Source organism: Protopterus annectens, chromosome 6.part0 (assembly GCF_019279795.1).
Source record: "Protopterus annectens isolate FY-2018-M chromosome 6.part0, PAN1.0, whole genome shotgun sequence".
Taxonomy (NCBI): Eukaryota; Metazoa; Chordata; order Ceratodontiformes; family Protopteridae; genus Protopterus; species Protopterus annectens.
The window spans coordinates 19,537,207-19,559,984 of NC_056737.1; the positions used below are offsets into that span (position 1 = coordinate 19,537,207).

The 22,778-nt window shown below is 38.0% G+C and overlaps 1 protein-coding gene across 3 annotated transcripts in view; it reads right to left on the reverse strand.

The window, feature by feature from the left end:
• Positions 1 to 22,778, reverse strand: part of SCFD1 (sec1 family domain containing 1) — a 3,579,547-nt gene that overhangs the window by 2,097,130 nt on the left and 1,459,639 nt on the right. For all 3 annotated transcript variants that reach the window (XM_044073814.1, XM_044073812.1, XM_044073811.1), the window contains exon 13: positions 15,670 to 15,743. In XM_044073814.1, coding sequence (XP_043929749.1) covers positions 15,670 to 15,743 — 74 coding nt within the window. The remainder of the gene's footprint in view (positions 1 to 15,669; positions 15,744 to 22,778) is intronic.

Genomic DNA, 22,778 nt, shown 5'->3' on the forward strand with positions numbered 1-22,778 from the left:
ATTGGGAGCAGAGATAGATTGCTAGGTAGAAGACTAGTTAGGCAGAGAAGATATTGGGGGGGTGCAAGTATTGAGTTTGAGGAATGGGGACGGGGCATAGTGAAGCAGAGGAGAGACATATGAAAAAGTAATTAGATAGCATGAGATAAGAGCTAAAACATCAGAGTAGAGTATATTCGTTTTAGGGGGGAGAGCAGAGACAGATATGGGTATTGAGAAGATTTTTTTAAAGTGAGTCTGAAGGTCCTAAAGGAGCCTAAGATGATAATGTGTGAGGGGAGTGTATTCCAGAGTTTTGAAATCAAGTTTATTTAGCACAAATATTAATTTCACAGAAAAAAGTATCTTTTAAATATAGAATGTAGAGGAAAAAATTCCCCAGGAGGGCAAATATCTGCCTAGCCTTGAAGGATTGCTAGCCAAGCATTAACTTCACAAAGCCTGCAGAAGAAACTCACTTGGCTGACAAGAATGCTCTGATGTTTTTGGAGCTCTAACTGCTTTTTAATTGGCGGTCTGCATGAGCTCCTGGTAGTTGTAGTGTACAGAAGACACCCTTTAGCTTTGATAATCTGGTACATTATTATCCTTGGAAAGACATAACCTAAACAGCATAGGCTACTGCAATGGTAATGCAACTGTCTATTAAACAGCCCTCAGCCAAACTACACACCTGTATCATGGTATTCTAAACCTTAACATTTTGGGAAATAAAACAATAAAAATGAAAAAAAAAAAAATCTTTCAAGAACCTGAAAAAACTCAACTCCAACTTTAGAGCAATTTTCAAGAAAACATTACATAAAGAACATGTCAGCATAGCAGTAACAAAGGTAAACTTTTGTGGACTATGCAGAGTTGCAGAATTTCCTTCTGCATGAAGCTGTGGGTTAAAATCAGTGAGGAAATTCATGACTACATGGTTCAAAGACATAAATTCAGCTTAGAAGTAGTTATCTTCACAGAAACTATAATATGAAGCAATGCAACAAAGCTGGAAATGGGCAGACACAGTGGACTAAACTGTCCTCATTAAAGTTAGGGTATTTAAAATCTCCTCAGCTGTTTACTATATTTCAGTAATAAAAATGTCACAGATGGTACCTTTCTGGAGTATTGAAGAAATTCAATGCAAACTGTAGATTACAATGACTGCAGCAATACAGCAACTTAAAAATGAAATGCCTTCTTTAATAATACAATGTAATGTATGGTACTTTAGTCTAAATTACTTAAAGCTGTGCTCAAGTCATACAATTTTAGTGTTTCTTCAGAGCTCATATAACTAAAAGTCTTCCTTTTTCATGAAGACCCAACAACTACTTGTCAATGCTGAAGTCTGCTTGGTGTACAATGTCAGTTGACGTTGTTAATACAAATTATACTACAGGCATAGCATTTTTCTCTGTTTTTGCCATGAATGGTCAATCTACTCCAAGTCATCTCCTAAGCTGGATAAAATGTTCACATCTTGCTTAAAAAGGTTATTTGTCAATGTAAACACAAAATGAATGAATTAGCCCAAGACAAACTTAAGGTTAGCAAGTTCAGTTCTCAGGCATTCCCTTTGTAAGTCATATGAATTAATTGGCATTGTCTGTAACAAATAAATCTGTAAATTGCTAAGAAGACCATGATTAGAACACCCAAAACACACACACACACACACACACATATATATATATATATATATATATATATACATATATACATACATAAATAAATAAATGTCAAAGTCATAACGAGACTGCATTCACCAGATTAAGCACATGTTCAGGTTGATTCTGATATGTTTGTGTTATGCTTTCAATGTGTCCTTTGTATAATTAATAATTTTTAATAAAGTAAAGAGAATGTGAATGTCTTGCTTAAAATGGGATTTTGCATATCAAGTACAAATTCTCCTCTGAAAAGTTAAAAACGGCAAATCCGACCAAAAAAAGACATATGATCACACAAAGTACCATGAGAAAATATGAACATAAGTGGGGGTTGGCCAAGATGCCAGTCTGATAGCAGCAGAAATCCATAGCTCTGCTTAGATTTTAATATCCTGGCAGGAAATATACTTTAATTTTTAGAAAAATCTATCTAAAAGTATATTAAAAGATATATTAACATAGACTTTATTATTTTCTAAAAATTAATACATAGTTAAGAGAATTTTTTAATTATCCCTGTCAAGAAGTTTTCTACTGGAAATCTCAAGATGAGCAACTCGAAGAGCCCACACCAGGAGAGTGAAGTGAAGAAAGAACTACATCTTATAATAACAAGCATCCAAGAACTGTCACTAAAAATGGACAAATTCGAAAACAAAATGGATATTATCAAACAAGAATGCAGTAAACAACCGGAACTTCTAAATGGAATAGTAAAAAAAAATCTGAACAGATTCTTGCCTTAGACGAAACAGTAACTGACCTAGATAATAGAGTGACAGAAAATGAACATCACAATGAATTTCTTCTGAAACAAAACACCAGGCTGATTGAGAAACTGGAAGACCTTGAAAGTAGATCAAGGAGGAATAACATAAGAATATATGGAATCCCTGAGAAAGAAGAGGGTGCTAACATGATTCAATTCCTCAATAAGTGGTTTTCATCAGCACTAAACATGCCTGAATCCCTCTCTTTCGAAACTGAGAGAGCTCATTGGTCCCTGGCAAATCCCATCTCTGAATTCATCTAACCCCAGGTCTATAACAGTTAGATTTCTTTCCTTGCAAGACAAGGACTTAGTGCTGAAATCAGCTTGGACTAATTCCCTTATCAAGATGGGTGAAAAAGTTATTAGTTTTGACAATGGCTACACCTCTACAGTTATATCCAGAAGAAAGGAGTGTGTTCCATTAATTAAGTCCTTGAAAAAAGCCAATATTAAAGCTCAAATTATTTTTCCTGCAAGAATAAAAATCACCTTGCCAGAAGGAGTGAAGATCTTTAATTCCCTGCAAGAAGCTGTAGGATTTATCCAAAAGAAGAAAATACTGTAGGGCATAGAAGAAATGGAATGGGCATCCCAGAGTTTGAAGAGACAGGCAACAAAAGTGGATGGTCTGTGAAGGAAGGAGCAAACAAAACTAAGAAACTAAAGGACAAATGCATAAATTCCTTCTAATTTTAAATGCTTTGTATTATGAATCATAATGCATTTGATTCTGGAAAGTCTCTATGCTGTAAGGTAATGTGAATCATTTTTATTGTTAACTTTCTCTTTTCCTTTCTATATCTACTTCTTCTAATTACATACAGTACTACGTATTTAAATAACATTCTCTCTCTCTCTTCTTTCTTCCTATTCTTTTTTGTTACCAATGTTCCTTTTTTCCTTTCCCCATTATAAATACTTTACATACTTTTCCCTTTTAAATAACTACAAATGATGTATGTCTTCTAATTTTTCAGTAATACTATAACTTGACTCAATAGCAAAGTGCATTTTTTCTAGTGGGTCAGTGGTGGGGTAACAAGGTGTTTTTGATTAGTGTTTATAACTAGATGTTTGGACTCTTTGTTTAGATACATTTAAACATTAATACAGTACATTAATGGTGTTTTACAGATAGCTAAATATTATATATATATATATATATATATATATATATATGTAAATATATATATATACACACACACACACACACACACACACACACACACACACACACACACACACACACACACACACACACACACACACACACTAGGTTCCTTTTTTTTCTCTCTCTGGCCTGGTTAACTGGTGGGTAAATGACTGAAATGTTATGACTTCTAATTTGAGGCAGCTGTTGTTGCTTCTAAATAGCTGTTTTTTTATATGAAAGGGTTATTTTTTTCATGATGTTGATGTTTTGTGAGGAAACAGGTGGTCTGTGTGACTGTTCTCATTGTGGAGATTCATGACATGCACTGACAAGGCAGCTTGAGTGGTTTTTTTTTTTTTTGCTTTCTGTAAACTCTAAAGCTTCAAAATCTCAATGTCCTGCTGACAATGCTTTTTCTTTCTTCACTAGAGACAACTTCTGTTGTGCATGAGCCTATTTAGATACTTTTTAACAAGTTTATGAAGCTGCAGCTTGAGGAAATAACAGTGATAACATCATATGACCTTTTGAACTTGTTAAATGGTTATACTTAGAATTATTTTCTCTTGAAATTCTGTTATCCTTCACTAGATACTTTAAATGGTAAATAATTAATTCTGATAAAAGTGTTTAACTCCTTTGAAAATGCCTATGTTTTCTTACAGATGCATACATTCTGCAGCTTCAATGACACTATTAGTAACTAAATGACATCAAGTGAACTAGGAGCTGCATTAGAAAACTCATTATGCATATTAACATCAAACTCATATTATATACTAAACCTTTAGTAAATAAACAGAGGGTTGTGAGGCCCCTTTTCCCTCTCTCTCTCTCTCCCCCCTTCCTGATGAAAGAAATCAACATAGATATTGTTAATACATATGAGTAATAAGTGTATAATGGCAAAATAAAATAGTTATGTTGTAATAAGTGTTTTATATATATATATATATATATATATATATATATATATATATATATATATTTTTTTTTTTTTTTCAACAGATCCTTACATGAAAAATGTTAGATGACTGACAAAATGGTTAAATTATCTGATGTTTCTTGAAAAGTCTTGGAAATAATGACAATCTTCTTAACATTCAGCTTCTAATGTTTATACATACTTTGATCTGATGTGTATTTCTGACATATCTACGTATTAGAGGTTCTATTATCATATGTGACATTCATATAGTTTTTAGATATACTGGACACTCTCATTCTAATGTATATTTCATGGATTCAGATTTCTTTAGTTGCTTTCATAATGCTTTTCTTTTTTGTTTTTATACTATATTCTAAATAGAGATGGACAATTTGTGTTGTTTGTTATTGGAGAGGTGGTGGATGGATGGTTTAATTAAGTTTTTAACTAAACCAGAAACTTTATGTTTCATGTATGTGTTTGTAAATAGTTTGGGGGTTGTGAAAGTAGTGCTTAATACACATTATGCATCTATGATAAGTAAGTTTTCAGTAGATTTCAAGTCAACACGGAAGAAAGGTCTTTCAGTTAATAATAACATACGCATTATAGTCAATGGCTTGTAAATGTTCATCATTAAATATTAATGGTTTGAACAATAATGTCAAAAGAGCTGGGTTGCTTAAATATATCAAAATGCATAAAGCCCAGATCATCTTTTTACAGGAAACTCATCTATTAAAAAAGATCTACAAAAATACTCATTCAATGGCTACACCATTCTGGCTGATTCAAGTTTTAAGACTAAGAGAAGAGGCACTCTTATTCTATGGAAAAATACTTATACTATGCCAAGAATTATAGATACAATGTCAGATAAAGATGGGATGCTAAGCATGGTTATATTGGAAATCAATAGGAAGTACTATACTTTGAATAATACATACTGGATACCAGGACTGAATACTAAATATGTTGACATATATCTGGACCTGATTACTTTAAATGCAAAGTGGGAATTATAGCAACAGGTGATTTTAACTGCCTATTATCAGGCAATGATACTTCTAAAAATGGTAAAATAAAACTAACATTTCAAGCCAAGAAGTTAAATGACTTTACAAATCAGATGAACCTTAAATATATACATGCTCTAAGAGAACATTATTCCTTATTCTATACTTACTATTCATATCAGTTTGGTACACAAACATTGATAAGATCTTTGTATCAAATAATATATACTCTAAAATAAGTGACGTATCTATAATGACTTGTCCACTTTTGGACCATAATGTTATAAACTTTACATTAACTACACATACAGATGATTTAAGATTTCTACAGAGAATTCCTGCTTACATAACTAAGTTAAATGACTTTAGGGAATGAATAATGAAAGGAATAGACATGTTTATGGAAACAAATGATAATGGTGAAGTGACAGATACTATACTATGGGACACCTTTAAAGTTTATATATATGGTAGAATGACATCTTGGTACCTTAAAAAAAGGAGAGAGTGGGACAAATAACTTTTAGACTTACAAAAAGACAAGATAAAAATGGGCGCAAAACCAAATAAAGTAGCACATAACGAAATTACTAAGTTAAATCAAAAATACTTAGAAATTTTGAATCATAAGGTAGCCATAAACCTGGGAAAATTGAAATTACAATCTTATACTGTAAATCCCAAATATCTACATAAAACAACAGTAAGATCCAAAAAAAAATCAAAATTTTATTAATAAGATTAAACATAAAAGTGATGGTTCAGTTAAGAGTATATCTAACTTAACAGGCATATTAGAAGTGTTCAAAAACTACTATAAAGATATAAATAACAACACACCACTTTTGGAGACAGATACTGTAATAAATACTTTTATTCAAAGGTGTCAATGGAACAAAATAACATATTAAATAAACAAATAACACTAACAGAAGTGAAAGAGCACATCAAAAATGTAAAAGATAATAAAGCTCCAGGACTGGATGGAATAATTCCTGAACTATATTTTTCCTGAATATATAATAAAGAAAATGATGTGTGCCTTTACTATGGTTAAGCAAAAATGTATAACACCCCCATCGTGGAAATACTCAATTATCTTCCCCATATTAAAACAAGGTAAGGATCCCAAATTTTGTGAGTCATATAGGCCAATTTTGTTACTAAACACTGATTATAAAATTTTCATGACAATATTAGCTAATAGGATAAAGAAAATATTACCTAATCTAATACATAATGATCAGACAGGGTTCATTCTTCATAGAAAAGTGCAAGATAAGATTATTAAATTACTTTCATTAATAGACATAGAAATGGCTTTTGACTCTATTAGTTGGTCTTCTCTACAAAGAATTATGAATGGTTTTGAATTTTCCTCAGATTTTGTCAACTTATTAATGAAAATTTATAGTGGGGCACAAGCTTATGCAAAAATCGGATCATATCTATCCTCACCACTAGAAATTCTCAAGGGAACTATTCAAGGTTGTCCTTTGTCACCATTATTGTTTGCTCTTTCAATGGAACCTTTTGCTATATATATCAGAAGCAAAATATAAAAGGGTTTCAAATTAATGACTATTGTCCTAAGATACAATTATTTGCTGATGATATGTTAACGTTAGGTGATATTGATGGTTCTTTGCATAATGTTATAAATACCTTACCCAAGTTTGAAAGAATTTCAGGACTTAAATTTAATCATAATAAATCCAAAACATTACTAATTAACAAAAAAAGATCAACAAAAACCTAAGAGAGAATTAGAAGTTATGTACTCACCATAACGTTCCATCTGAGTAGGTGACTTCATTCGGATGCAACCTGTGGGTATCGGATCCGATCTCGGATCCGAGCCGGCAAAAGCTTAGGCTCCGAGCTCCTAGCTCCTCTCTCTTACCCATAACCCCTTGCCAAGCCCTGACTGACCTCAGATTGAGTTTGCCTCAAAATACTGACCACAGTACACTAAAACAGCATAAATACTCGCCTATAAAGGTCAGGGGATGGAGGGGGATAGTTTGCCGAATGAAGTCACCTACTCAGATGGACTTCATTCGTCTGCAACCTGTGGGACAGAGTCCCTAGCTACCTGAATCTTGGGCGGCCATCATGGAAGGATGTTCCGGAGCACCGCTGAGCCAAAGGATGCTCTTCCTCTAGAAACAACATCCACCTTATAATGAGAAATAAAAGTATGAGGAGGCCCAAGTAGCTGCAGCGCGCGAGATATCATCCAACGGACTTAAAGGCGGCTGATGTAGAAACTGCCCTAGTAGAATGAGCCGTAACCCTCTGAGGAGCAGGTCTGCCTGAAGTGTCATATGCCTGCAGAATGCAATTAGCAATCCATTTAGATAGAGTGACTTTAGATACTGCTTTACCCAGAGCAAATTTAGCAAAGGAGACGAACAGCTGATCTGATTTCCTGTGGCCAGCTGTCCTGTTAATATAAAACGTAATTGTCTATGAACATCCAAGGAATGCAATTTGTATTCTCCTTTGTTTGAATACTTGGGAAAAATACAGGCAAATTGATTGACTGGTTAATATTGATTCAGAAGAGACCTTGGAAGAAAAGATGGATTGGTCCTGAGGCACACCCTATCAGGGAAGAAAGAAAGATAAGGCGGTTTGACACATAGAGCCTGAAGCTCAGACACCCTTCTGGCTGAAGTGATAGCTACCAGAAAGGCAGTCTTCCAGGAAAGGTATTTTAAATCAGCAGAAGCTGCAGGCTCGAAGGAGGAGCAGTAAGGGCCTGCAGGACTAAAGACAAGTCCCAAGGCGGTACAACCTCCTTGACTGGAGGCCTTAACAAAAACTCCTTTGAGAAAAGTTTTGCATAATTTCTGTCATAAGGGGAGCTGTGTCATGACCAATGTGATAATGCGAAATAGCCGCCAATTGTACCTTAATCGTGGAAGAACTAGCCCCTTGATGAAAGAGGTCTGTTAGAAAATCCAGCACCGCAGAGATAGGTGCTGAAAAGGAATCCACAGTTCTCTGTCCTGCCCACAAAGGGAACCTCTTCCAGTTACTCCGATAAACCTGTCTGGTGGAAGGTTTATGAGCAGCCACCAAAATGGCCTTGACCGTGAAGAGATACCGGAGTCCTAATTAAGGTTGGAATTGGAGCAGCCAAGCTGTCAACTTCAGGGTCCGCAGATTGGGAACTGGCATTCCCAGAGGGTGAGAGATGAGATCCGAAATTGGATCCAGAATCCATGGTGGATTGATTTTGTGAGACCATACAAAGGGGAACCAAGGTTGTCGAGGCCAGAATGGGGCAATGAGAATCATTCTGCTCCCCAAACTGTTGGCTTTCTGCAGAAGCCTCTGCATCAGAGGAAGTGGAGGGTAGGCATAAAGGAGACCGGGAGGCCAAGCATGCACCAGAGCATCCTCGAACTCCCTGGTGGGGAAGCAGAGCGAAGAAATTGTCGATTTGGCGCTTGAGGGAGAAGCAAAAGATCGCAACAGGGTTGCCCCCAAATGGCAAAAATCTTCTTCGCTACTTGAAGATTGAGGACCACTGGAGAAAGGATGGTGCGACTGAGCTTGTCCGCAAGGATGTTGGACTTTGCTACCAGAAAGCGTTTGGTGGAAATTGCCCATTCCCAGACTCTCATGGCCTCTCGACAAAGGGGTAAGACCTGGTTCCTCCCTGCTTGTTGATATACCAGACTACGGACATGTTGTCTGTCTGAATCGCAATAGTCCCTGAAGGAAGAACGTGGTGAAGTGCTTGCAACGCTAGGAGCACCGCCCTCATTTCCAGGACATTTATATGCAATGACGTCTCTGTGGGATTCCACGTGCCTTGGACAATCTTTCCGCAGAATGCCCCCACCCGAGGCAAGAAGCGTCCGTGGGCACTGTGGCTCGGGAAATGCAGCGGGCTCCGGAGAAAGAAGCCACCACAGAAGGGAGTCCCTGCACGCTCTGCTGACCGCAATCGGGCGTTAGAGAGCCGAACAAAGAGGAGACCACTGAACTTGAAGGGTCCATTGAAGAACCCGCATGCATGAATTAGAAGCGGGATAGCTGCCGCCATAGAACCTAGGGCCCTCAGGACCCGCTGCAGTTGGAGATGGATGCAGGATTGCTGTCACATGACACCTCAGGCTGGCGACACGGTCTGGGGTGAGGAAGGCTCGCATTGATCTGGTGTCTAGTCTTCCTCCTATGAAATCTATAATTTGAGTTGGATTCAGAAAGATTTCTCCCAGTTGATCGTGATGCCCAGCCTTGGTGCTAGTTGAAGAAAGTAATCCCTGGCTGAGCACAGAAGATGCCTTGATGATGCCGTCAGGAGCCAGTCGTCCAGGTGCGGAAAGACCTGTAATCCCTGGAGCCTCAGGTGGGCCGCTACCACCGCTAGCACCTTGGTAAACACCCTGGGGCTGAGGTGAGACCAAAGGGAGGACCCTGAACTGATAATGACTGGCTCCCAGCCGAAGCGAAGAAACCTCCTGGATCGTCTGTCCATCCGAATGTGGTAGTACGCATCCTTGAGGTCTATGGAACACATCCAGCTCAAGAGGGGAGTATAGATTGCAGGGTGACCATCCGGAACTTTGCTTGGTTACTGACAGGTTCAACTGGGAAAGGTCTAAGATTGGTCTTAAGTCCCCGTCTTCTTTGGCACCAAAAGAACCTGGAGTAAAACCCTAATCCGCTTGATCTGGGGACGCGCTGGATGGCTCTTTTCCTAGCAGCTGCTCGATTTCGATAGCTTCCCTTGGTCCGGGTGGAACATCTGGGAGGCTGGATTTGGGAATCTTGAATAGGGGTATTGAATATCCTCTGGATATAAGTCGAAGCACCCAACTGTCTGTTGTTATGGACTCCCAAGAAGTCAGGTGCACCCGACTGCCTCCAGAGACGGACAGCCGGGCAACCCTTCAGGGCTGCTGCGTGGTCTCTCAGAGAAGGTTCTCTGGACCCAAAATTGCCAGGAGCCCCCTGCCTCTGGCACGACCTCCCGTCCTCCTCTGCCACGGAAGGACTGGTTATCCGGAGCAGGTTGGGACTGCTGCGACTTCTGGAACCACATCTTCTTCTGTCCCTTTTGGTTCTTAGAGAAGGACCTCTGGGGAGCTGACTAATGTCTCGCGAACAGTCTTGCCAAACAAGGCAGAACCATCGAAATGAAGGGCTCTGCAAAATCACAATGGCGGAGCCAGGCCTGTCGCCTCATGACAAGGCCTGCTCCGCTGGCTCTAGGACTCCCTCAGTAGCATGAGACAGCAGCCGCATAGATGTATTGGATACTGATCTGAGAGTGGCCATTCGGTGGAGTAAACCTGTTTATCCTCACCGAGATGGACTCGGGAGATGCAGCGTATTCTTTAATCAGATCCCGCTGCATCCTAATGACATGTGCCATGTAGTTCAGCGCTCTCAAGGAGAAGGTCGCTGAACTAAAATTCGCTTCCCAATGCGATCCATCGAACGGGACTCCTTGCCCGGAGGATGCGGAGGGACTCTCCTGGGCCAATTCCTCTTCGTGGCTGCAGCCATCATCATGGCATCTACTGGGGGACCCTTACTCCAGTGGGTGCAGTCTGATGGAGGAGAAAGAATGCGGTCCGGGCGCTTAGGATAGGCTCAATGGTGTCCGGATCCTTCCATGCCCTGATGGATATAAGATCCACCAGGGGTCAGCAGGAGGGGACACCCAAGAGGTAGAAGGCTCCGCGAATGCCTCCAAGAACACAGACTCGTCCGAAGAAGCCTTGGGGCAGACCACCCCCTGATCCTTAACATCTCCATGATGTCTCCAAATGAGACGTCCTCAGGGGTAACCTAGGGAGCCTTCCCTTCATCCAAGTCCGTGTCTTCAGTGACGGACTCAGGGAGTCCATGTGCCTCCTCTTGCACTTGTACTTCATCGGGGCTGTCCGAGGAGTACTCTTCAGCAGATGGATGTTCCAAGGGAACCACTTGGGACATCGAGGCGGGCTGTCCCTGGGACCGGCTGGTGGGGCCTGGCCCAACTGCAATGGAGTGGATGGAGCCGTGGCAGGGACCGGGGTCCGGATGTCCTCGACAGTGCCCTTTCCATAACGTTGAAAGCCGAGGGGAGCCAGCTTCTCTAAGCCCCGAGCACTCCCCACTTGGATCATCCACGGGATCGTCGGGAGGTCGGAGAAACGTCCGGATCCGAGACCAGTGTGCTCCGACCTGGAGCCGCGAAGACCAGCTCCCTCGGATCCGAGGCTCGCGAGAGGTCGGGTCCGGCAAGCACTCAAGGGATGGGACGGATCCGAGGTGCGCCACCTATCGGATCCGACCCACCCCGGATCCAAATCTGCACGGGCGCCCGATAGCTCAACCCGTGGTATGGGTCAAGAAGGAGCTAAGGGGCGAAAAAAGGTAAAGCCCCTCCCGGATGGGGGCTAGAGCACTCCCATTTGCATTTGGGCCTGGATGAATTTCCTCATCATCCGGTCCATATCAGCTTCGCCATTGAAAAAGGTCGATCTAGAGGCCACCGGTGACCTCCTGGAACCTCCTCCTCGGGTCCAGGAGAGAAGAGGAGGAAAGCTAGAAGGCACAGGGAGGCCCGCTTAGATGGAGGAGCTGAACTAGAAGCCGCTTGGCTCTCCTCTTGTGGTGCTTCTCCCTGTGCCTCTCCTTCTGTCTCTCCCTAGAAGAATCCTTCCTCCGGCAACTTTAAGGGAGGTTGAGTCCCAGCCGGAGGGAGAACTCACAGCAACAGGTTGCTGACTGGAAGGGCAGAGGCCGAGCAGTATCTGGGGTAAAAGACCCGTCAGCACCAACAACCCTGCACAAATGGTACAACCAGAAGACAGGTGTTCAACCCCAAGGTGGCCATCTGCTGGGGACAGCTTATGGCCACACTCGGCAATTAACAGAAACTTAGGGCTTCAGACATTACAAACCCAAGGCCTAAATACACACACACAACAAACTAAAATTAACTAAAGAGGGAGGAAAGCCTTAACCACACAACACTAACTAGATTAATAACAAAACAGAGAATTTGAAAACTTTTCTGTCAAAAATCTAAACTTATCTCAACTCTAGAATTCGAAATCTGAGGTCAGTCAGGGCAGCAGGGTTATGGGTAAGAGGGAGGGATCCGAGATCGGATCCGATACCCACAGGTTGCAACTTCAGATTAGCCTGTTTAATTGGGAGAATGATGTATTAGAATATTTGGATGTCAGTATAAAGAGTACATGGAAAGAGTCTGTTAAACTAAACTACAATAATTTAATAACCACCATTAGTGAACTAATCAAAAAATAGAATAAAATGTTCTTCTCAATGGAGGATAGGCTCTCTTTAATTAAAATGATAATTTTACCTAAAATTTAGTTTTATATACAGTCACTGATACTATCCCATCCCAAAAACGTATTAAAAAATTAGTTTCCATGCTACTTAAACTGTTATTGTTCCCCTTAAAACCTAAGATTGCATATAAATGGCACATGAGAGCTTGGAACAGTAATAGGATAGCATTCCCTAGCTTAGATCTTTATTCCAAATAAGTTATAATTAACGTAATATCACACTGGATCACATCTACCTATATATCTGGCTGGAAAACAATACATGAGATTCATATAATTGATGTCAGAACTATAGAAAATCAGTTTAAGGAACAATACGGAATTAGTAGAGTTCATTGGCTTTTACGTGAATTTTGTTTATTTAATAAGAAGTTTGATCACTTTCTTATGTCATTAATCAAATATTTAATAACTTTACAAATATAATTGATTGTAATTACAACATTAAACAATTTATATTTCTTATATTCCCTATAGCATACTCCCCTGATTGCCTAGATTTTTTCAACATCAATGTGATGCAAAAAGTAAAGGAAAATAACTTGATATTCTGGCATCAGTTCATTGAAAATAGGAGCATTAAACCACTACATCCTCTTTTATGTAGTTTTGATAATAGTCAAGACAGTTGGTTGTTTATACACTCATTACGGCAGTTTATAGAAAACTAAATGAGAGTATCAATCCACCTAGAGACTGAATCTATACCTAGTTTAATTCAGCATTTTATTAGATGTCTTGAAAAGACAGATAATCAAAAATTAAGTATCTCACCTATCTATAAGATACTAAAAGAAGACACTCTAAAGTTTGACTCAGATTTTTGGAATTACTATGTAAAGATTAATGGAGAACAAATATCTGATGAATCTAAAAAAATTGTCATTGAATTCTATGTACTGTACCTCTTTTTCATTATATTGGAGATTGTATACATGGAAATTTATGAACAGAAGTTTCTATACTCCACATAAAATAAATCTTATACTCAAAAACAGTGAAAGTAAATGTCGGAAATGTGATGAATTACTAGAGGTCAACTGGGTTCACATGTTCATTGAATGTAGAAATGTTCAATACTGGAAAGACTTCAGATATTTTGTAAATGCTTTATGGTCTGATAACTGTTATATTTCTAACTCTCTAATCCTATTCAAAGTTCCTATACCTAATGTAATACCTACATCTCAGATTCAGTTACTCTGGTCAATTCTTGTAATGCCAGAAAAGTTATTACTTTGAACTGGAAAAGTAAACAAGATTTGATGTTTAAAGATTTTATTAATTTAGCAAAAGTTGTTTGTAAAAAAGAAATGCAAACCATTTGTTATAGAACTTATAACATTACTCATAAAAAATAGCATGGCAAAAATTGGAAAACCTTTTGAACAAATACTGATAACTTCTCATCGATAAAATGACTGTTTATCATGGATGAATGTAAATATTGTAAGTAGTTTTGTTATTGTTTTATTTAATTTGTTATATGTACATTTGCATATGTTTATAATGAAAAAATAAAAAATGTTTTTGAAAAAAAAGAAAATATGAACATAAAAGGTTTAGGGGCAACATATTGAATCTGACATTTAACGGTAATAGCAAATTCAATGCATTCTCAGTTTGGATTATTTTAATATTTCCTTCTTGAATTTACAGCACTAGCCTTATATAAACCAGTCTAACCACCCTTGCAGAACTCAATGTTTCCTCCAAGAAAGTAAGCCCTGAAATGCCTAGTAGACAATTTAATGCCAATGGTTTTCAAGTTATAGAAAACAATTCAGTCAATTATGATATGTTTCCTCTATCTATAAGCACAGGTGCTGTGCATGAGGACCTACCTTGTAAAGAAACCTAGACACCTGGTTTTGTTGGTAATGATACCTGATGCCCTAGCCACATTTCTCCTAGTTAGTATAAATAACACCTCTGTCCCCCTGAAAAACACTAACCCAGTTAACATATCACACAAAAATAAAAAAAAAATAAATGACATCTTTCCAAGTGTGAACACCAGCAATAAGAGTCCGTAGAGTCCTTAGAAATATAGCTGTGGCTTTCTCCTAGGGCCCTGTTGGGCTGCGTCTCGAAACCAGTTTGCAACCAATGACATCTGTAATTAGTCACTATTTACTCCATAATTCTTTTAGCATTTTCTCCTAACTTGTGATGGTATTATACTTATTTTCTGATGTATCATAATCAGATGGATGTCTTCTTTCCAAAATGGAATGAAAAGGAGAAAAATGTCTTCGTGCAGAAATGATAAGGGGAAAAATTACACCTTTTTAATAAAGACAAAAAAGGTAGAAAACACTCACAGAGGCACTCAAACTATTTTTAAGTTTCATCTAAGACAATGCTGACATCAGGAAAGAAAGAGAGAAAATAAGGCTACCCCCAGGGCTAAACCGTGTATGGGATGACATCTGTCAGCCAATAAGAACAGTTATGTCTTCTGCCACATTAAACCCCTGGTTTCTAAAGGAAGCATTCCAATGTAGTGACCCACTCACTTTCAAACCCCATTCTTACAGGAGCCATTCCTTTAACCGAGTGCTTAATAACAAAAATCCCTCTAGACAAACAGGTGTATTTCACTTGTATGAAAAGAATTCTATGGCTGTTATAGTTCTATTAGATAAAATGGTTCCTTATAAAGATGTCAGATTTTGTCTTACTAAGTTAATATAAAATGAGCTGAAAAAGCACAAGAGCTGTAAGCAGAATACCAACTAAGATTTTCTTTACATTATTTCAGTTTCACATCACTAAGATACTGATTCTGAGGACACAGTTACTTACCTCATAGCCGATGTTAGTTTTGCAGTGTTATCAGAAAGCATGCTAATAGCGCCTTCATCTTCTCCTTCCAGTCCCTGTAGTAAAAGCAACACAGTGAGAAATGCAACACATGGTATACTGCGGTCTTAGACAAAGCTGTAGAAATTAATAGAATGAGTGTTAACATAAACCTTGGTGCTTTGACTTAACAGCAAGCCCAAGACAAAACTGAGGTTAGCAAGGAGTTCGGTTCTCAGACATTCCCTTTGTAAGTCGCATAAAACATTTACCAGCCTTTTACAAGCTTGCTTTTGACAACTCAGGATTATGTACCAAAAATGTTCATGAAATGCTGTTCAAACACACACACTGTCATATTTTCTTTAATTATAGGAACTTTAAGGACAGATTATAATTACTAACCTGTTTCTATAGTTCTGGTCTAAATCATTCATAAGCATTCTTTTGTGTTTGATATTACAGACTGCTGGAGTGGAAATCATTGCTTGTGGCATCTTTTTCAGAAAGGGAATGGTGGATGCAAGAAATTACCATGACAATTCCTCAAAGTCAAATCTTTGGGGTGAAATTTAGCAATATACCAAAAAATAAAAGTATCCCTATACATTAGCGTAACTCTCATTATACTCGAGCCTAAAGACTGCTCCAGGGTGTATCTTGCTTGTTTGTCATAAAAACCCTAGTCCTATTTGAAGTTCTCTTTTTTTTAAAAATCAGTGGCTCTACACACACCCACACTAGCGACCTAAATCTACACCAACAAATAAACAAAACTCAAAAACAAACAAGACCTACTGGAGAGAAAGGTTCCTAACTCAGCATATTCCAAGCCAATAGAATAAGTTACTACTACCAGTCAAAGTACTGTTTTGACTAACTTTAATGCTAGTCTTGATGATCGAATGGGTAGGCACAAATTTACACCAGGATTGTCATGTGCAGTCTTCATCAGGTTGGTAGGTAAGCTCAATTAAGTTCTTGAAAAAGGAAGCACAAACTTTTAAGTTTGTCTACTTAAAGGCACATATGGCTACGCATCTTATAGTCTGTGTAACTATTTGTCTAGTACTGTTCCTATTTCCTATGTTTCCAAAGAAATCAGGTGGTTATATTCAAAGTACCAGAATGTAGGTTTCCTATTAAATTAAAAAAACAAGTTACCTAATGGGGCAGCAAAACAGCGGACAAACACGAGTGCCCTTATCTGTCTAAAAGTTAATCTTTACATGGCAAACACAGAAAAGTATATACAAGAGGTAGTTTCAGAAATGGCAGAGTTGGTACTACTGTTAAGTTAATCTGACAATTTCTACCAGCAGATATAAAACAACTAGGAAGAGGATCAAGAAAGGGTAGGACAAGGAAAACTTCACTGCAAATCACTCAAATGTGGGGGATGCTCTCATCCAATTCAAAGAAATATAATATTCATGTATGCCACACAAGAGAAAGATCAATGACACAATCCAAACTTAAAACTCAACTCACACATAGAGAGAAGGAATAGATGCAAGGTACTGATTTTGTTATGTTAGAATGATAGCATAAACCTGGGAATGGGGGGGGGGGTACTGTATTCAGACAGGAGTATCCAAAAAAGTACAGAATTGAAGAGGAGGACCAGTGAGGGTAGGTGGAATATATGACTGGTAGAACATGTATCAAATTCAAAATGTGTACCACTTAAAGACCAAACAAGGATAACAGCTGTGTTTTCAATACTTCCATAAAGGTTTGGGATTAAAGAGGAGGAGATTCCGAGACAGTAGTGGAGAGCCAAATGTCACATAAGAATCAGAGGTAAAAAGACAGTGCAGACTGGACTGTCATAGCAAATTAATGGAGTATGTGAGAAAATGTATAGTGACAAGGGCCTGAGAAGATATTTGGACATATTATAATGGAGGCAATGAAAGCATACATTCACCAGGAGCTGCTTGGCTCAAGCAAGCCACTTGACCTTTTCTGAGGTTGGGGAGCTAATAGGAGTGAGGTGAAAGAAGTGTCCATCAAGGAACCCTAAATATGGTACTATGCCCCAATGCTTTTATTCTTAAGGCTACAGACAAAAATAGGCTGGGGATAACAATGGGTCAGTTTTGTGTGGAGGAATGTGGGCCACCAAGAATTTAAGAGGTCACCAAGTCATGCACTTTAAGATAGTCTTACAAAAAAATTATATTACTCTGACAGGGTTTATGCCTGATGCTTGGAGAGCAGTCAGTATGACTCCCTTACAAAAGGGAGGCCCCTCCATAGAGACAAGTAATACAGGCCTATCACTCACCAGCCTTGCATGTAAAGCCATGGAACATATCATAGGAGAAATTACTTATGCAGACACAGACAACTTAAATGAATTAGACTGCACACAGTTTTTTTTTTTTTGTGATGGGCAGGTCCTACCTTTTGAAACTAATAAGCATCTTTGAAAAGGTTAAAGAAGCTGTGGACAGTAATCATTCTGTGCACAATGCTCACCTTGACATGGCCAAGGCTTTTGATATTATTCACTATGATGGAATTACTGAACAATCAAACAATCTTAATGTAAACCAGTAGACTGTCCAAGGGATTGCAAATTGGCTATCCAATAGATCCAAGATTGTGAAATATGCTGGTACACTTTGTTAATGTAAAATTTTAATAATGGGGTACTCCAGGGATCCATGCTAGGTTCTCTCATTATTGGCATTTACTCCACGGATATTCAGACCAATATCCAACAAGTGTGGTTCACCAAGTCTGCTAATAACTGCAAGCTGGGTATTGTTACTTGCTTATTCACTGACACTAAACCGCTCCAGCAAGGGATAGAATATGCACATACCTGTGTTGTACTGAAAATGGTCTATGGTTAAATACATTAAAAAAGAGCAGTGCAGTAATGTTTAGCAAAAACAAACAAAAAAAACCTGTTCACACCTCATGTGTTATAAATAGCACTCATCTTCAAACTGAGACAGTCATAACAGACCAGAGTACTTATGTGGACAACTCTCTCGCAATCATCACATTTCCACCATAGTCAGGAAATCCTTCTATCTAGCCCAGTTACCAAGAGAATACCTTCGAAAGACAAAGTAATCACCCTACCACTGTATTTTTCCCTTATCAGACCCATCACTGAATACAATGCTCCCTTTGGTATGCACAAATCTAAACCTACCACTGAACTGGAAAGGCCCAAAGAGCTCTAACTAGGAAAGTTAAAGGTCTTAAATCCTTTGACTACCCTGAAAGATTACTATACCTCTCCTTATACTCTGTAGCCTACTGCCTGCTGTGAGGTTACTGGTGTCAAGCTTTTTAAGCCAGGAAAAACTCAATTTTATCTGACCTCCTATTTCTTTACAAAACCACTGCCTCTACAAAACACCAGCAGTAGAGACCTAAATCTATACCAAAAAATAAAGAAGACTCGCTGGAAGGAGTGGTTCTTAACACAGTACTTACAGCCTATGGAATAAATTGCCACTACAAGTCAAAGTACTACTATGACCACTTTTGAGGCTAGTCTAAAAGAGTGGATGGACAGACACAAATATATACTAGGCTTAAGTAAGGCCCTGCTTGACTTGGGGGTGACCGTATTCGTGCTTAAGAAGGCAAGAACCTTACAGGTCTATTCACTTAAAAGTGCATATAGCTAGGCATCTTATGGCCCCCATGTTCGCTTGCCTATTCCTATGTTGGAACAGTGATGACATGGAACCAAACATTCAACAAGGAAGACTGACTGACAATTGAAAAATAACACAGGACAAATAGGGGAAAAATTAAAATCCAGCAGAGAACTCATCACTATCAAAAAAATAAATAAGGAACAGGAGATGAGGGATAGAGAGCACAGGTACTCTAAAAGAAAATGAAATAAGGATACAGGTAGAATTACAAGGATAAATTCTGACTAAGGTATGAGCTCAAATATATATTGGAATAAATTTGTGAAATACCAAAGAAATCAATGGAAAGTATTTAGTGAAAAGAATTTAAGAGAAGTAATAAGGCAAAAGGGGTAGAGTCAATAAAGAAAGCAAATGGGAATCTTAACTAGGACTGGCATACAGAATAATGAGGAGTTTAGGTCCTTTACAGACAACTGTGCAACTCAGTGTTACTAATAACAACAAACACTTAAAAAAGAAAATGTATTTTCCTCATCAGAGAATGACTAAGGAACATGGCAAATGCATTAATAAGGGAGGTGTCCCCACCCCCTTTAATTACATAAACTATTATAGGTGAATTAAAACTGTGCTTCCAAAATGGACTTACAAAAGTATATTACATACACTCTCAATGAACCTGCACGTTAATACATTTTTGGTGCTTCCTCAACACATCACAGAAATGTGCTGATTAGGAATAGTAAGTGAGCCAATAAATACAGTCATATACTGCCCCACGCTTATGAATATAGAATGTGTGTTCCAATTTTTTTATATTGTTAAACATGAAACATCTTTAGTGGATCATCACTTATGGCAGCAGACAATCATACATTTATATGCATGAAAATAAACCATATTGACATTTACAGTTGCAAACATTATACATCATATATATTCTTCAATACAGTTACTATCATTCGTCCATTACATAGCTCATTCAGTTACTGATTCCACTTCTAGTTGTTTTACCTCTGTTACTATAATAGTAACAGTGATAAAAAAAACAACTAGAAGTGGAATCTTTAGAAAAGGGCAGTAGTAAATTACATAGCTAGAAATGGGAATTGTGGGAAGGATACATGCAGAAAAATGTTTTGTAGGAGAAATGAGGCTTAAGGGAAGGCAGTAATTTGATTTTTTTTTCTAATTGCTTTTTAGCAGGTACCAGATTAAACTCAGCAAGTCCTTAATATGTTTAGGAAATTCCAATTCTATATCACGGCTCAAAAATTAATTTCCTTAGTTACACCACTTTATATACCCAGTATTTCTGACAGAGCTGTCGGCAGGAAATTTTTAGTGTGTGCCAACTCATTACACTCCCAAAAATATGATCCTAGTTACCTCATTCTTCCCCATCACAACTCCAACATTTGTAATCTACCTGAGGAAAAATAATTTGGAGTATGCCTATGGTATAAACATACCTAATGTAAACACTTCCAAGCAAACATGCTAAATGTTTTAGACTTTGTTGCATACCTGGGAGCCATACATACATCCTCTCACTGTTTCTTTGTGAAATGCTTATCCAGCCTCTCTTCCCAAGCCTTATCCATATCCATAAAACAAGGCTTCCAGTTTCTTAATTTTTGGATTTTGTTAGTTTCTTCGCACATATCCTTAGCTGCCATAACAAAATCCTGTTTAACCCATAAGCCAAAATACTTCATTTTATCACATCCCCATAAATGAGTACTGCTGAACCAATTTGTATGTGTCCCTTATTTTCTTTGCCAATGGCTCTAAATATAACACAAACAACAAAGAGGAAAGAAAACACCTCTGCCTCGTTCCTCTGTTCAAACAGAACCTGTCAGAGAACAGTCCCCTGCATTAATTTTTGCCTCTGATCCTTCATATATCCCCCAATTAACTTTATTATTGTGTCAGAGAATGCAAATGCTTCCATTGCCCTGTTCATACAACCCCAGCTTACCTTGTTGAATGCTTTCCTAGCATCAGGACTCACCAACAAGTGGCATTTTCTTATAGTCTGCTTTCCTCTGGGATCATCTTTGCTCTACTAATGTTGTAAAATGTTTGCCTACCCTTCATAACACCACACTGATCCTTATCTATCAATTTGGCATATACCATTATTTTAGCTATTATAGACAAACACTTTATAATCATGGTTTAGAATTGAAATGGGCCTATATGAGGCCGGATCTGATAGGTCATTGCCATATTTAGGTATTACAACCACCACAGCTTTCTTCCAGGATGTTGGTGCTTCTACTTCTTTTAAAATACTGTTAAACAAACCCTTCCAGATCTTTATCACTTTCTGCCCTCCTCCTCCTAGCTTCCAAATTTCCCCAGGAATACCATTGGTTACGTGTCACCATTTTTATCTCATGTTCTCCTCTCCTCTTTTTTTAAATACCTTTATTAGATTATCACTTAAGACACAGGCAAACATACATTAACAGAAAACAAAACATTTTAACATTTTCCATTTAGATACATTATACATCACATATCTATTCTTGTAACATTAAAAAAAAAATTCTGAATTCCTGCCTTCCCTTAAACCTCACTCCTCCTCCTCATGAACATTTTTCTGAATGCATTGTTCCCATAATTTCCATTTACTTCTATGTAATTTGCTCCTTCCTTTTTCTAAAGATCTCTTTTCCAGTTCTTTTCTCTCTCTTATAATATTCAATACCTTAAATGCAGTTGATTTAGGTTTTGATTTCCATTTTCTAGTAACTGCTGTTTAGGCAGCCAACAGAATTAAACTTAATAAGGCCTTACTATGTCCAGGCAATTCAGATTGTATATCTCAGCTCAAAAGACTCATTTCCTTACTTACAGCCATTTGCTCTTCCAATATTTCAAAAAAGAGTATTGTGTAGAGAATATTTCAAATCTGTTAACTCATTACACTCCCAAACCATATGTTCCAAGTTACCTCTTTCTTCTCCATTACACCTCCAACATTTGTTATCTACCCATTGAAATTTTCCTTGAACTCCTAAATGTTAATAATTGAGCCTCATTTACCTATAATTTTGGCATATTAAATTTTTCCATAAATATTTCCATTTGTACTTTTTTTATTTCCATATGTCTCTGCTTTATACAGATTTTGATAACATTTTTGAAACATTTCTAATACCTTTACAGGCTCTCGGGTTATTTTCCTTGCTATACACAACTCCCTAAACTTGGCCAAAACCCAGTCTTTCTATTGTCTGAGCAGTTGTGCTAAAAACGTTTGTGTACTGGAGTTATTATCACAAAACAGTTGCTTAACAGCAGTCTTTCTAAACTTGTGCATATTATACAGGTAGTCTCTTATTTTCTGTTTAGGACTCCGCAGTTGTGCCTCTTCTTGTTCTGTGAAATTCCCCCAGAAACATGAGGTCCAGATACACAGCTGCCTTCAGCTACAAGCTTTTCATGTTGCACTGTGAACATTTGTTT